Source organism: Halyomorpha halys, unplaced genomic scaffold, assembly GCF_000696795.3.
Source record: "Halyomorpha halys isolate HHAL.00 unplaced genomic scaffold, Hhal_1.1 Scaffold134.1, whole genome shotgun sequence".
Taxonomy (NCBI): domain Eukaryota; kingdom Metazoa; phylum Arthropoda; class Insecta; order Hemiptera; family Pentatomidae; genus Halyomorpha; species Halyomorpha halys.
In genome coordinates this window covers 2,071,181-2,082,569 of record NW_027107159.1, presented here as the reverse complement: position 1 = coordinate 2,082,569, position 11,389 = coordinate 2,071,181, and the positions used below count along the sequence as shown (strand labels likewise).

At 28.7% G+C, this 11,389-nt stretch overlaps 1 protein-coding gene across 1 annotated transcript in view; it reads left to right on the top strand.

Annotated features, from left to right (window-relative positions):
• The first annotated feature begins 4,103 nt into the window (after positions 1-4,103).
• The window catches only part of LOC106678351 (uncharacterized), a 43,729-nt gene continuing 36,443 nt past the window's right edge, over positions 4,104-11,389 (top strand). The window contains exons 1-2 of the mRNA XM_014416815.2: positions 4,104-4,186; positions 6,881-7,197. Coding sequence (XP_014272301.1) covers positions 6,882-7,197 — 316 coding nt within the window. The 5' untranslated portion in view covers positions 4,104-4,186; position 6,881. The remainder of the gene's footprint in view (positions 4,187-6,880; positions 7,198-11,389) is intronic.

Below are 11,389 nucleotides of genomic sequence, written 5' to 3'. Positions count from 1 at the left end.
TGTCACTGTTTTGTGATTTTCGAAAAAAATTGTTGATATAAAAATACAAATTTAGGGTTCTTGGGATGGAAATAACGGTTATTAATTATTATTAACTTTTTTCCAGCTCAAAATTCAACAGTTTAACAAAATATTACGAAGTCGTAAACGTAAGCTTACAATCGGAAGAGATCGGTTTGTCTCGGTATTTTCCCGATTCGAATATGTCTCTACTTTTCTTTTTTTCTCCTATTATTGTTATTATTATTGTACTAATACTGTTATATAATAATAATATGATACGTGTTAGGTTTACAGTTTTAAGTTAAAATAATATACATTTATTTAAATATATAAAATTTTAACAATTTTAGTCTCAAAATATTTATATTCCATTTATAAGTCCGACAATTCGGCCAAGCTCAAGAACACTCTTAAGACAATTTTAGAACCAAAACATTTAAAAACAAGTTTATGCAGGATATTCTCCCCCTGTGATTCCTATCAGTCCTCAAATTAGCCTAAATTAGCCAATTTTTCATATTAAATTAAAAATTAAAATTATTTATCACAGTCAGATTGTAGGAAAGGTTACAAATAGTGTTGTGAGAATTTTACAGTTGATATTAATGATCTGGGCAGAATAGCCTGCATAAAGTTATTTTTTTGGTTCTAAAATTGTATTAGGATTGTCTATGATGGCCGATTTCTTTTTTTACATTTCAAAATAACCAAATTAATCAATTTTTTTATTATAAATATTTATTTTATTATTATTTTTATTTATTTAATCATTTAGTACAGCCAGCAATGAGAACTTGTTATTTATTTCAAATTTAAAAAAATTCATGTTATGACACTCTTTTACGATGAGGATGTGATTTATCTAATATTAAAGAACATTCAATCGTACATTGATGTACTGACTTTAATTAAAATCTTTAGAGCCAACATTGAGGAAATCGAAACAATGTAAAAAAAATCGATTCTTTAAAGTGACTCTTACGGTCAATGGATTTTATCTTTTCGAAGTCCACCGTGTCCCAAAAATTTAGTCTCGAAAAATGGTCTGTGTCTTCGTTTACAGTCTTGTTCAAAACAAAAAATACGTGACAAACTGAAATTACATATTAAAGGCCTGTATATGCCTGGAATGTGATAGGAACGTTTTTGATAAAATCGACTAACTAGAAGTGAATATTAAATAAATTTTTCACTAAATAACTAGAGACTATAAAACAAAGAATAGTCTTAGCACTATGGAAAAAAACACAGAAAATAATGATAATACTATTATAAATAGTAAGTATTGTAGCAATATAAAAAAAAACTAATCAAAGGATGATACAGATTTTTACAAAAATATAGATAATAAAATATCGGATAAGGATATTATACAAAACCAAATGGAACGGAATGATGATAGGAATCATAATTATCAGTATTTTAAAAACTATATACCTGTTTTAACGGATAAAATTAAAAGGATATTTGTGGAATATGCCCATAATAATGTTAAATTGGATTTATTTATTTTTTATTGGCACGACATACCATGGAGGTACAAGGCATCCCGCGATGTACATAGGGGATGAATCGTCACTCCCACACCAGTGCCACCCACCCATAGGCTAACGGGCCCCACAAATGCCCGCGGGGAAGCTGAGTGAGTATTGTATAATGATATGCTTGAAAAAATCCAGGATCGGGGACTCGAACTCACAACACCTTCGAGTCGTAGACCGGCGGGTCGCCCTCAAAATTAGATTTATACGATGACAATAAATTAGGTAACTATCTCAATAATATGAAAGATAGAATTGATAACAATGATAAAAAAATGTAATTTACAAAATTAATTGACAGAATTGTGAAACTGTATGTATGGGAGTGACTTCTAAAAAATTAGAAACCAGGGTTGAGCAAAAACACAAGATTAATAGAAAAAATGTCAATACAACAGCACTAGCACAACATAGTATAAAATTTAAACGTGAATTTGATTTAAAAACCCAAAAATTTTAGACACAGTAAATCATTCAAGAAATAGAAAAATTACCGAGGAAATACATATTACAAAAAACATTGGTAACGATATTAATTTTAAGACGGTTACAGAACATTTATGTACACATTACATAGACATAGTAAATCATTTAGCATTTTAATGTTGTACAATAATATTGGTTATTTTAATACATCAGTGTGATGTTGTAATATAGTTTAAAAAAATATTTTAAATATATTAGACATCTTTTGTGGAACAGAGGTAGAGAGAATAGACTTTGTAATCTATTTGCCATCAATGGTAAAGATAAGCTGGTTTGAAAAAGGTATATTACAGATTAATCTCCTTTATTTATAATAATGTATGGAATTTTTAATTATTTTTTTTTTATATAATTGACAACAATATGTTTATTGTTAATAATTTAATACTAATAAGGGGGACAGAAAATGTGATATTAAAAGGTATAATTAATCATATTGTTGCATATTTATTAATTGTTTTATGCATAGGATGAATAGTGAGAATTTGTTTGTAGATAGCTGATAATGAGGTGACAGCTCCGAAACGTCGTTATTAGATGTAATTAAATTTTTAAAAAAATTAAGGAAGAAGACTTTTCATTAAATATATCTAATTATTTTAATGAAACTTATCCATTAGAACACATAACTTTAAGTAAATTTTTTGCTATTTTATCTAAAACGACTTGAATGATTTTAATTAATCTCACCATGTCAGTTTCTAACCTTGCATCCTCTTCCATTCCCAATCCAATCCTCCGAGGCGCCTGAAAAGAAGATGGCCACGAGACCACCAAATGTAAAATGCCATTAGAGTGCTACCAATGGGTAGTTTCTCTACACCCCTGTAACACTCCAAATTAACTTAGATATATAACTAAATATATTATATTGTACAGTTGTAAATAGCAATAAGCAAATATTTTAAAAGTGATATAGAACCGTTGTTCCTTGGGGGTCTTGGTGGGGCGGGTCCAGTGGGGAAGGGTGGCCTTTTCTTTGTGCTATCCTCTTGTGAGATTGTGACATCGACCAGGCTACTCGCTACTCTCTGTTTGAAAAGACAGCTTTTTAAAAAGCTATATCTCGGAAACTGTTGAACGTAAATAATTCTATTAGGCTCATATTTTAGCAAATTTACTCTACCTTAAATGATGTTTTTCGTAACCTCTTTTACGCATGTAACAATAAAGGAGGTAAAGGGAAAAAAAATATTCAAGAAAATATGTCTCATGTTAGGCACAGGGAATAATACATAATTTCCCTGTAATATGTATGTATTAAACAAATATAATACAAAGGACACAAAAAAATTCCTCAAGATAAATCTGAACATTAGAAATTTATATGTATGAATTTTTAATTCTAGTCTGTTTCAGCTTAAAAGGGGTTCTCAAAATAAAATAAATAAATAAAAATAATATAAACATTTCCTCAAAAGATCTTGAGGTTTTGTTTATTTGAAAAAAAATATATACAGTTATGATTTGCAGAAGAAATAAACAAAATATTTAAGAATTTTATGAATAAATAAAATAAATATGAAAATAACAGACTGGTGGGAATTTCCGACTCGATCTTTTCAGATTGCATTACGACTTTTTTTTTTGTTAAACTTTTGTATTCTTGGCAGAAATAAAATTGATGTTCGTTATTTCCGCTTAAGTCCTAAAATATGAATTTTTATATATATTATATAACAGAAAATTTTTAATAAAATTGTTCATAATTTTCGTTTTCTCTGTTCTTTAGAATTTTTTTTTCAATAATTACAAAAATAATAATAATCAAAATTTACGGGACGTTCTAAACTTTCTTACTCTTTTGCAAATTTTCATAAGTTAAAAAAAAAAATTGAAAGAAGAAGCTATGCCCCAAATATATTTTTACACATTAATGAGTGTGAATGAATCAAACATTAATGTATGTGTATGTTTATGAGAGTATTCTATATACATATCTTGAGAAGAATAAAAAATACAAACAATTTATGCAATCTTATACAGCACGAATTATTCATTAAACCTTGCCTGGTGTTAGATCATGCAATCCTTAAAGTGTTTATAAACAGGTAACACAAATACAGTCTCGTTGTTCTTGTAAACAAATTCGTCAGTCGGCCACGAGCAGTGCTGGGCAGTGGAGTTAGCAACAGGTCACTTATTTTTTTAACGAAGTAAGTTATTATTTTACAATCAATTACATAACCTTATTAACATTGATTAAAGGTATTTTATATGATATTAATTAATTCATAGTGTCAGAGGCTCAAAGAAGAAAAGTGTTTTAGGTATAATTAAACAAATAAATCAATTGGTAACGTTAAGTCAATTCGGCCATCTTCAAGTACAATTTAACAATTAACAACTTATAATATACACTTTATCACCTTTAGCAACTATAACAACATTATTATTAATAATTTAACATACATTAAATATAAATTTAAACTTACAACCTCACATCCAATTATTTAAAACGTTTTTCAGGCTATTCTGCTAAGGATATTAATTACAAGTCAAATCACCCTATGAAACAATAAACTAATATGAAATCATATTAACTATTAATTATTAATTAACTTAAATAAATCATTACATATTAATAATTATTAAAGCTATACATTAATAATTATTAAAGCTATACATTAATAATTATTAAAGCTATACATAAGCTTATTAATAATTAATATAATTCCCTATTAATGTATTGTTTCATAGGGTGATTTGACTTGAAATTAATGGCCTGGGCTGAATAGCCTGCAAAACGTTTTTAAATAATTGGATGTGAGGTTGTAAGATTAAATTTATATTTAATGAATGTTAAATTATTAATAACAATTTTATTGCTAAAATTGTTACAAATGAATGTATAATATAAGCTGTGAATTGTTAGATTGTCCTTGAAGATGGCCGAATTGGTCGAAACGTTGGACTGTTTATGATATAGTAAAGAGTGTTGAGACTTAACTTGGATACCAATTGATTCATTTAAACAATAAATACCAGTCTTAAGAAATTTAAAAGATTATAAATAAAGAAATAAACAATATTTTAAAAATTGAAGATCGTATATTTATAGTTAACATGCAGAAATTGTGTTTATTTTCGTGTACATAACAGAAATGGTATATCTTAAATTTTAGGTGCTATAGAATTTGTTATTCACCGTTTTTTCATTACCGAAGATCGGAAACCTTTTTGTATTCTCTCGTTATGATTATTAAATGTCTTATTATATTATATAATTTTACAAAAGTAATTAACTTAGAATTACTCCACCCTAGATCTCAGATCTTTGATTTAGTTTTCAAACGGATAATAGTTTTTTTTTTCAGTAGTATTATTTATATGATCGAAAATTATTTTAGTTGAAATACATAAAAATGTTAACAAAGATTTCCAAATGGAGAAAGATTTGGACGTTCCATTCAATAACGTACAAACCTTCTACCTTTTGTAGAAACTACTATAATTTTAAACAATTTTCTTGGGTGTACAATAGTTTGAAGAATTTTATTAGATGAACTCGAAATGAATTAATAGCTTTTTTCAATGCTAGACGTTTGTCGAGATGAAAGCTTCAATTGGGTTTTGTAATAGCGAAGGACTAGGGCCACATATCGTATCATTTTAAATGGGATTAAATTATCTATAAAGTAGAAAAAAAAATAATCGTTCTAATATTAGCAAACATACAGTAAACAATTTTTGTATTGGACCTTGCATCCAAAACTGCAAGAAAATTCTTAGGAGTTTAAACATCAGACATTGCGTGTCTGTGTGTTACATTGTATATTATTACGTATTTTTTTATACCTATATATTTTTTATATCATATACGATATATTTTTTGTATTCTAGTTACTGTGAACTATGTAGTAGAATAATTTAAAAAATATAAAATCTTATTAATTTAAATACTTTTTTCTCATTTAGTCAAGAACAAATATAAATATAGCGATCGATTAAAAACCATTTTTGAATGATTAATTTAACCCATATCAATGGTATTCTTTTCATGCGGGTATATAAATGTACTGTTTAAATTTATAAAATATAAACAGACATACTAGTACTTTTTTTTATTTAATTAAGAAATTATATATTTTCAATTATATCGTTTTACTTTAGTCCTAAATTTTTTTTCTCCAACATTTAGTTCTAAATTGGATGATCATCAACGACTGTAACCATTTGATTTGATTTTAGCACTGTACAACGTAAACAAATATTTAAAAATGTAATCCCTCTAATTATAACGTAACGATATCCTGATGGCTAAAATACTGTGTATACTTAAAAAAATTTAAATCATAAAAATGGAAAAAAATAAGTTCATAAAATATCCAGTTTTTATTTTTTTTTTTTAATTAATGTTTACTAAATGATGATAAAGTATAAAGTAAAATGTATTTTAACAATTCAGTTACTAAAATCTTTTCTAATTCCAATATATTTTTATCAAAAGATCGGTCTAGTGAGATTTAAATAGTTATTATATTATAACAGTTTGTTTTATTATTTGGTTTAACAATTAATTATATGGTGGAGGTATTGTCTCGTGCAAAAGACACACTTAAAGCTATTATAGACAGTTGTGAATAATAGCGATGATTTATAATATATATATAATAAAAAAAATAAATAGATAGAAATTATAATAATTAGGATAGAGAAAATAAAGAAGAAAAGTTAACAATTAGAACTAATGAAATTCATAGCTTTGATAAAGTATCTAGTAATGGGTGATTTACAATCTGTTTCTAGTTAACATAGTTAGAATCCGTTTTTGAATATTACTGACAATATTTAATTCGTTATTAATCAGATTTGTTTAATTTTACTTTTATTTATTATTTTTGTTTTAGGATGGCGGCATGTTCATCAAACAATGATAATGATTTCATTCCCAACAATAATTATGATCTCCCAATAAACAACAATGCTGAGGTCCCAGCAGGCAATGATAGTGATCTACCAGCAAGCACGGCGGATATTGATCTCCCAATAATCAGAAACTACAATCTTCCAAAAAGAAATAATTATGATCTTCCAAAAAACAATAATTATGATCTTCCAAAAAACAATGATAATCGTCTTCCAACAAACAATAAAAGGGAGGATCCTATAAAAATTATTACTACTAACCTTCGCCGTGTTTTAAATATTGATGTTACTTCTAATGGTATGTACTCATTTATTATATTATTATATAAAAAGAAAACAATTCTTCAAACATAACTCTCTATTTTCTCGTCCAATATATGTTAAGGTATTTATGGAAATAATAATCTGGAGATTAAAATAAGTCAATTCAATTTACAAGTAAAATGGAGAGTTTTCATTTTAATCCATTAATTTTATTTATGTTAACTTACTTTTTAAAATTACAATTATAACATTTTGCTATTATATAATTATTTTTTTAGCATACGTTTATTAGCTGGCCTCTATATTTAAAGAATAAGACTGTCAGTGGAAAAGGCGGGTACTTTTATAATCAAAACTAAATATTTATTAAAAATTGACCAACGTCACTGGTCTCAAAAGAATTGAATAAACAGGATACAAATAATTGTAAATTACGGTAATATTATATCATGATAAAGAAAATTAGAAAATGATAAGAATAAATTAAAAGAAGATGAAATGTATAGAACTAAAATATCAATAACAAATAAAGGAATGAATAATAAAATTAAAAATGTACAACTGAAGTAATTAGAGATTGAATGATAAACAAAATTAATAACAGGAGATAAAACTAAAAGAAGGAAATTTAAATCAATAAATTAAAATTAAAATTAAATGATTATATAAAACGATAATATGGAAAAAATAATAAAATAAATTTATCAAATAAATTAACTTTCTCATCACTTCTTTCTTTCTCTGTGTTTTACCATTTTTGTTATTAATTTTTTTCATCATTTTATTTCTTATAACACCTGCTACACATTTTTTATATTATTAATATTTTTATTTTTTTTACGGACCGACCAGCAAGGACCACTCGAATATCATTTTTGATTCATCCTCACACCTTCCGCCTTCCTTCTACTCCAGTACCCTTTCATCCTCTTGGACTATTCCTCCCGGTCTTCCTCGTCTCTCCTTCTTTCCCACAAGTATCCCAAACACTTTTAGTTTATTCCTAAAATGTTCTCTATCCAAGCAGTGTTCATCCTTTATTTTTAGTCTATCCAGTTCCCCTTTCACTTATTTGACATATCCCTCGATACTTTTATATCTGCAGACATTATTAAATATTTTCTTATTTAGTCTCTTGTTTTTCATTCTGACCATGTGCCCGTCAGTCCTGATGACTGTTTCCAGGTCTTCCAAATTCTTATATATTTCCTCATTGAATTTTTTCCTAACCCCTTTGCGTTATTTTGGGTCTGTGAATCCTCCTCAGAATTTTCCTCTTAATCTTCAGGACCCTCTCTAGGCTTGGAAGGCTCACTGTTTCCATACTCTACAGTAATACTGACCTCACTACTGTACTTTAGTGTCTTATTTTTGCGTCGGAGGACAAATTTTTCTTGTTGTAGACGTTTCTGGTGGCGAAGTTCTGCCATTCCAGTTTGACTATTCTTTCTTCTAATGGATGTCCTATCCGAACCGTTGCTACAGATTATCTCTCCTAAGTATTTAAATTTTTTGATTTCTTTCACCTATATTATTGTTTATTATTTTTAATGATATTTCTATTCAACTTCTTTGAAATCACTATCATCATTTTTATAATTTTCTTTGTTCAGTTGTAATATTAATATAAGGTTAGCAGTTGAAACGGGAGTAATTTCGATGATATAGATCTAAAAGGAAATACATTTGAAGTGGTAGAGAATTTAAGTACTTGGATTAAAGGGTACCTGAAAAAAAATCGATGAAGAAATCTAAGCGAGATTAAAGGGAAATGGTTATTATTTGTTTTAATTTAAAAATTATTTAGCTCGCGTCTTCTGTCCAGAAATATAAAAGTTAGAATTTACAGGACTATTATCCTTCTTATGTACTTTACGGATGTGAAATGCGGCCTCTTGCACTAATGGAACAACACCTTAAGATTTTAGAAAATAAAGTGTTATGTAAAATATGCAAACCAAAAAATGATGAGTTAACCGGAGAATTTGTAAGGGTACAGAACGCTGAATTGTGGGAACTGTACTCGGTAAATATAATTCAGGTTATAACATAACATAGGCGTAAAAGTTGTTGGGCTTAGTAACTAACGTATCCTTAAAATTTAAATTATATGAACCGGCTAATAAAAACCCGAGAGGTAGAACAAAGCATAGGTGGGATGATTGCTTCAAGACTGGTTGGTAGATATGGGTTTGTGTATAGTGTATGGATGTGTGTATAGAGCGATTGATGGTATCGGTATCGAACCTTCAGGTCAGCCAAGCCATTATTATTATTATTATGCTGTATATTATCGTAGTTTAATAACAAAAAAAAAAGATTTTTATCTTGTTATTCAATTCTAATGAAGACCTGCCACTTGGGTCGAAATGTTGCCATCTAATAAAGTAGTGTTTTACTATGTCAGTACAACAAATCGAATCATGTTATCCTTTAATTGGTTTTTATTTTATTATTTTTTAATGTATAAATATGGTATGAATGGTTACATATCTTGGGGAGGGGAGAGAGTTACAAGTAGTTCTTTCTTGGTTAATGGTGTAAAACGTCGTCAGTCATCAACGCCATTTATTTCCAGTAATATTTTGTTATTTTATATATTGTTTTAAAAATAAATGTTCCATCATATATCTGCTAGTATATTGTATGATCTTAAAAATTCAAATACTGATTCTATTATTTTATTATCACTTTAAGGGATGTAGCTATATAAGGATTTAATTCAAAACAGCTCTCCGATACAAACGTCTTTCCAGGAAAGCAAAGCTTTTGTTGTACAAAACAATAATTAGGCCAGTGGTAATGTATGGCAGTGAGACATGGACTCTAACCAAGGAAAATTGAAGAGCTCCACTGGTTTGGGAGAGAAGAGTCCTAAGAAAGAGGTTTGGAGCCGTTAAAGAGGAGCACAGGAGAAGAATCAGAAGCAATGACGAAATAAAGGAGTTATATGGAGAGCCTGATATCCTCTGTGCTATTAAGAAGAGCAGGCTAAGATGGTTGGGACATGTGGAAAGGATGGAGCCCTGCAGGCTACCTAAAAAGGATGCACCAGGAGGAAAAAGGAAAAGGGTTAGACCCAGGCGTCGGTGGCTGGATGATTTGAGAGGAATGGAGGTTGAAAATTGGAGGAGTCTCGCTGGAGACCGCGAGGCATGGGAAAGAGTGGTGGCAGAGGCCTACAAGAACTGTAGCGCCCAACAGTGAGAGAGTGAGTGAATTCAAAACAATTGAGTTGTGATGTGCTTTATTGTTTGGCATTCCTGACAGATATAGCTAATAGTCTTGTAATTACAAGACATTTTGGTGGTATTTGTGATGAGGTAGAAACGAATGAGTCTGGGATGTCCTGTTCTTAATACGACCTCCTCTTTCCGACATTTGCGGATGGAGGTACGCCAGACTTGACTTCCTTATAATTTTTAGTTTTTTTGTAGGGCTTGTTTTAAAGGTAGTATAAATCAAGTATTTTGCCCACTGTAGAATATTTTGAAACTCTGACTTATCTTATTTTAACCGCTCACCCTAAGTATGGTGTATAGCAGTGTAGAGTTTCAATTGGATTTCTTTATGAGGCACTACATATGTCTTACGTCTTATTAATTGTTTATTTTTTTTAATTTCAAACTTCCTCTACTGAAATTATATTTCATCATACAGCATAACATAACAGGTATTAAATAATATAAATTTATATTAATATATTAATAATATTTTATCATTGTTGTTGATCTTATTTTTTTCGAATAATTGTGAAAATCAATTAAGAGAAATTAAGCTTCTGTTCATAAGATTAATTAAAAAAAAATAATCGCATTGATTATATTTAGAAAAAATAAAATATATGTTTTATTGTTTGCTCAACAATGAGAGAGGGAGAACACAAAAGAGAGAGGGAAAGCGACATACAGACACACAAAGAGAGAGGGTATCGGCACCGGGGGCGCAGCTATATAAGATTCACAATCACATGTCAATAGTTCTACGCCTGCGTGGCTGCCTTTAAAGACATTACAACTCCACCACTTCATATTTTCCTAAGTCCTTCATACTTCATCCTACTTGCTTCGTCCAAAGTCCTTTCTGTCCTTCTATGTCTCTTCTGGCGCACGGGTCAGACCTGTTAAGGGTTTTTCCCTCACTTTGGGATCCCTCATCCTTCCCAAAACTAGAAAAAAAAAAGTTAAAAAAATAATTTTTTTTTTTATATATTCATCATAAAAAAT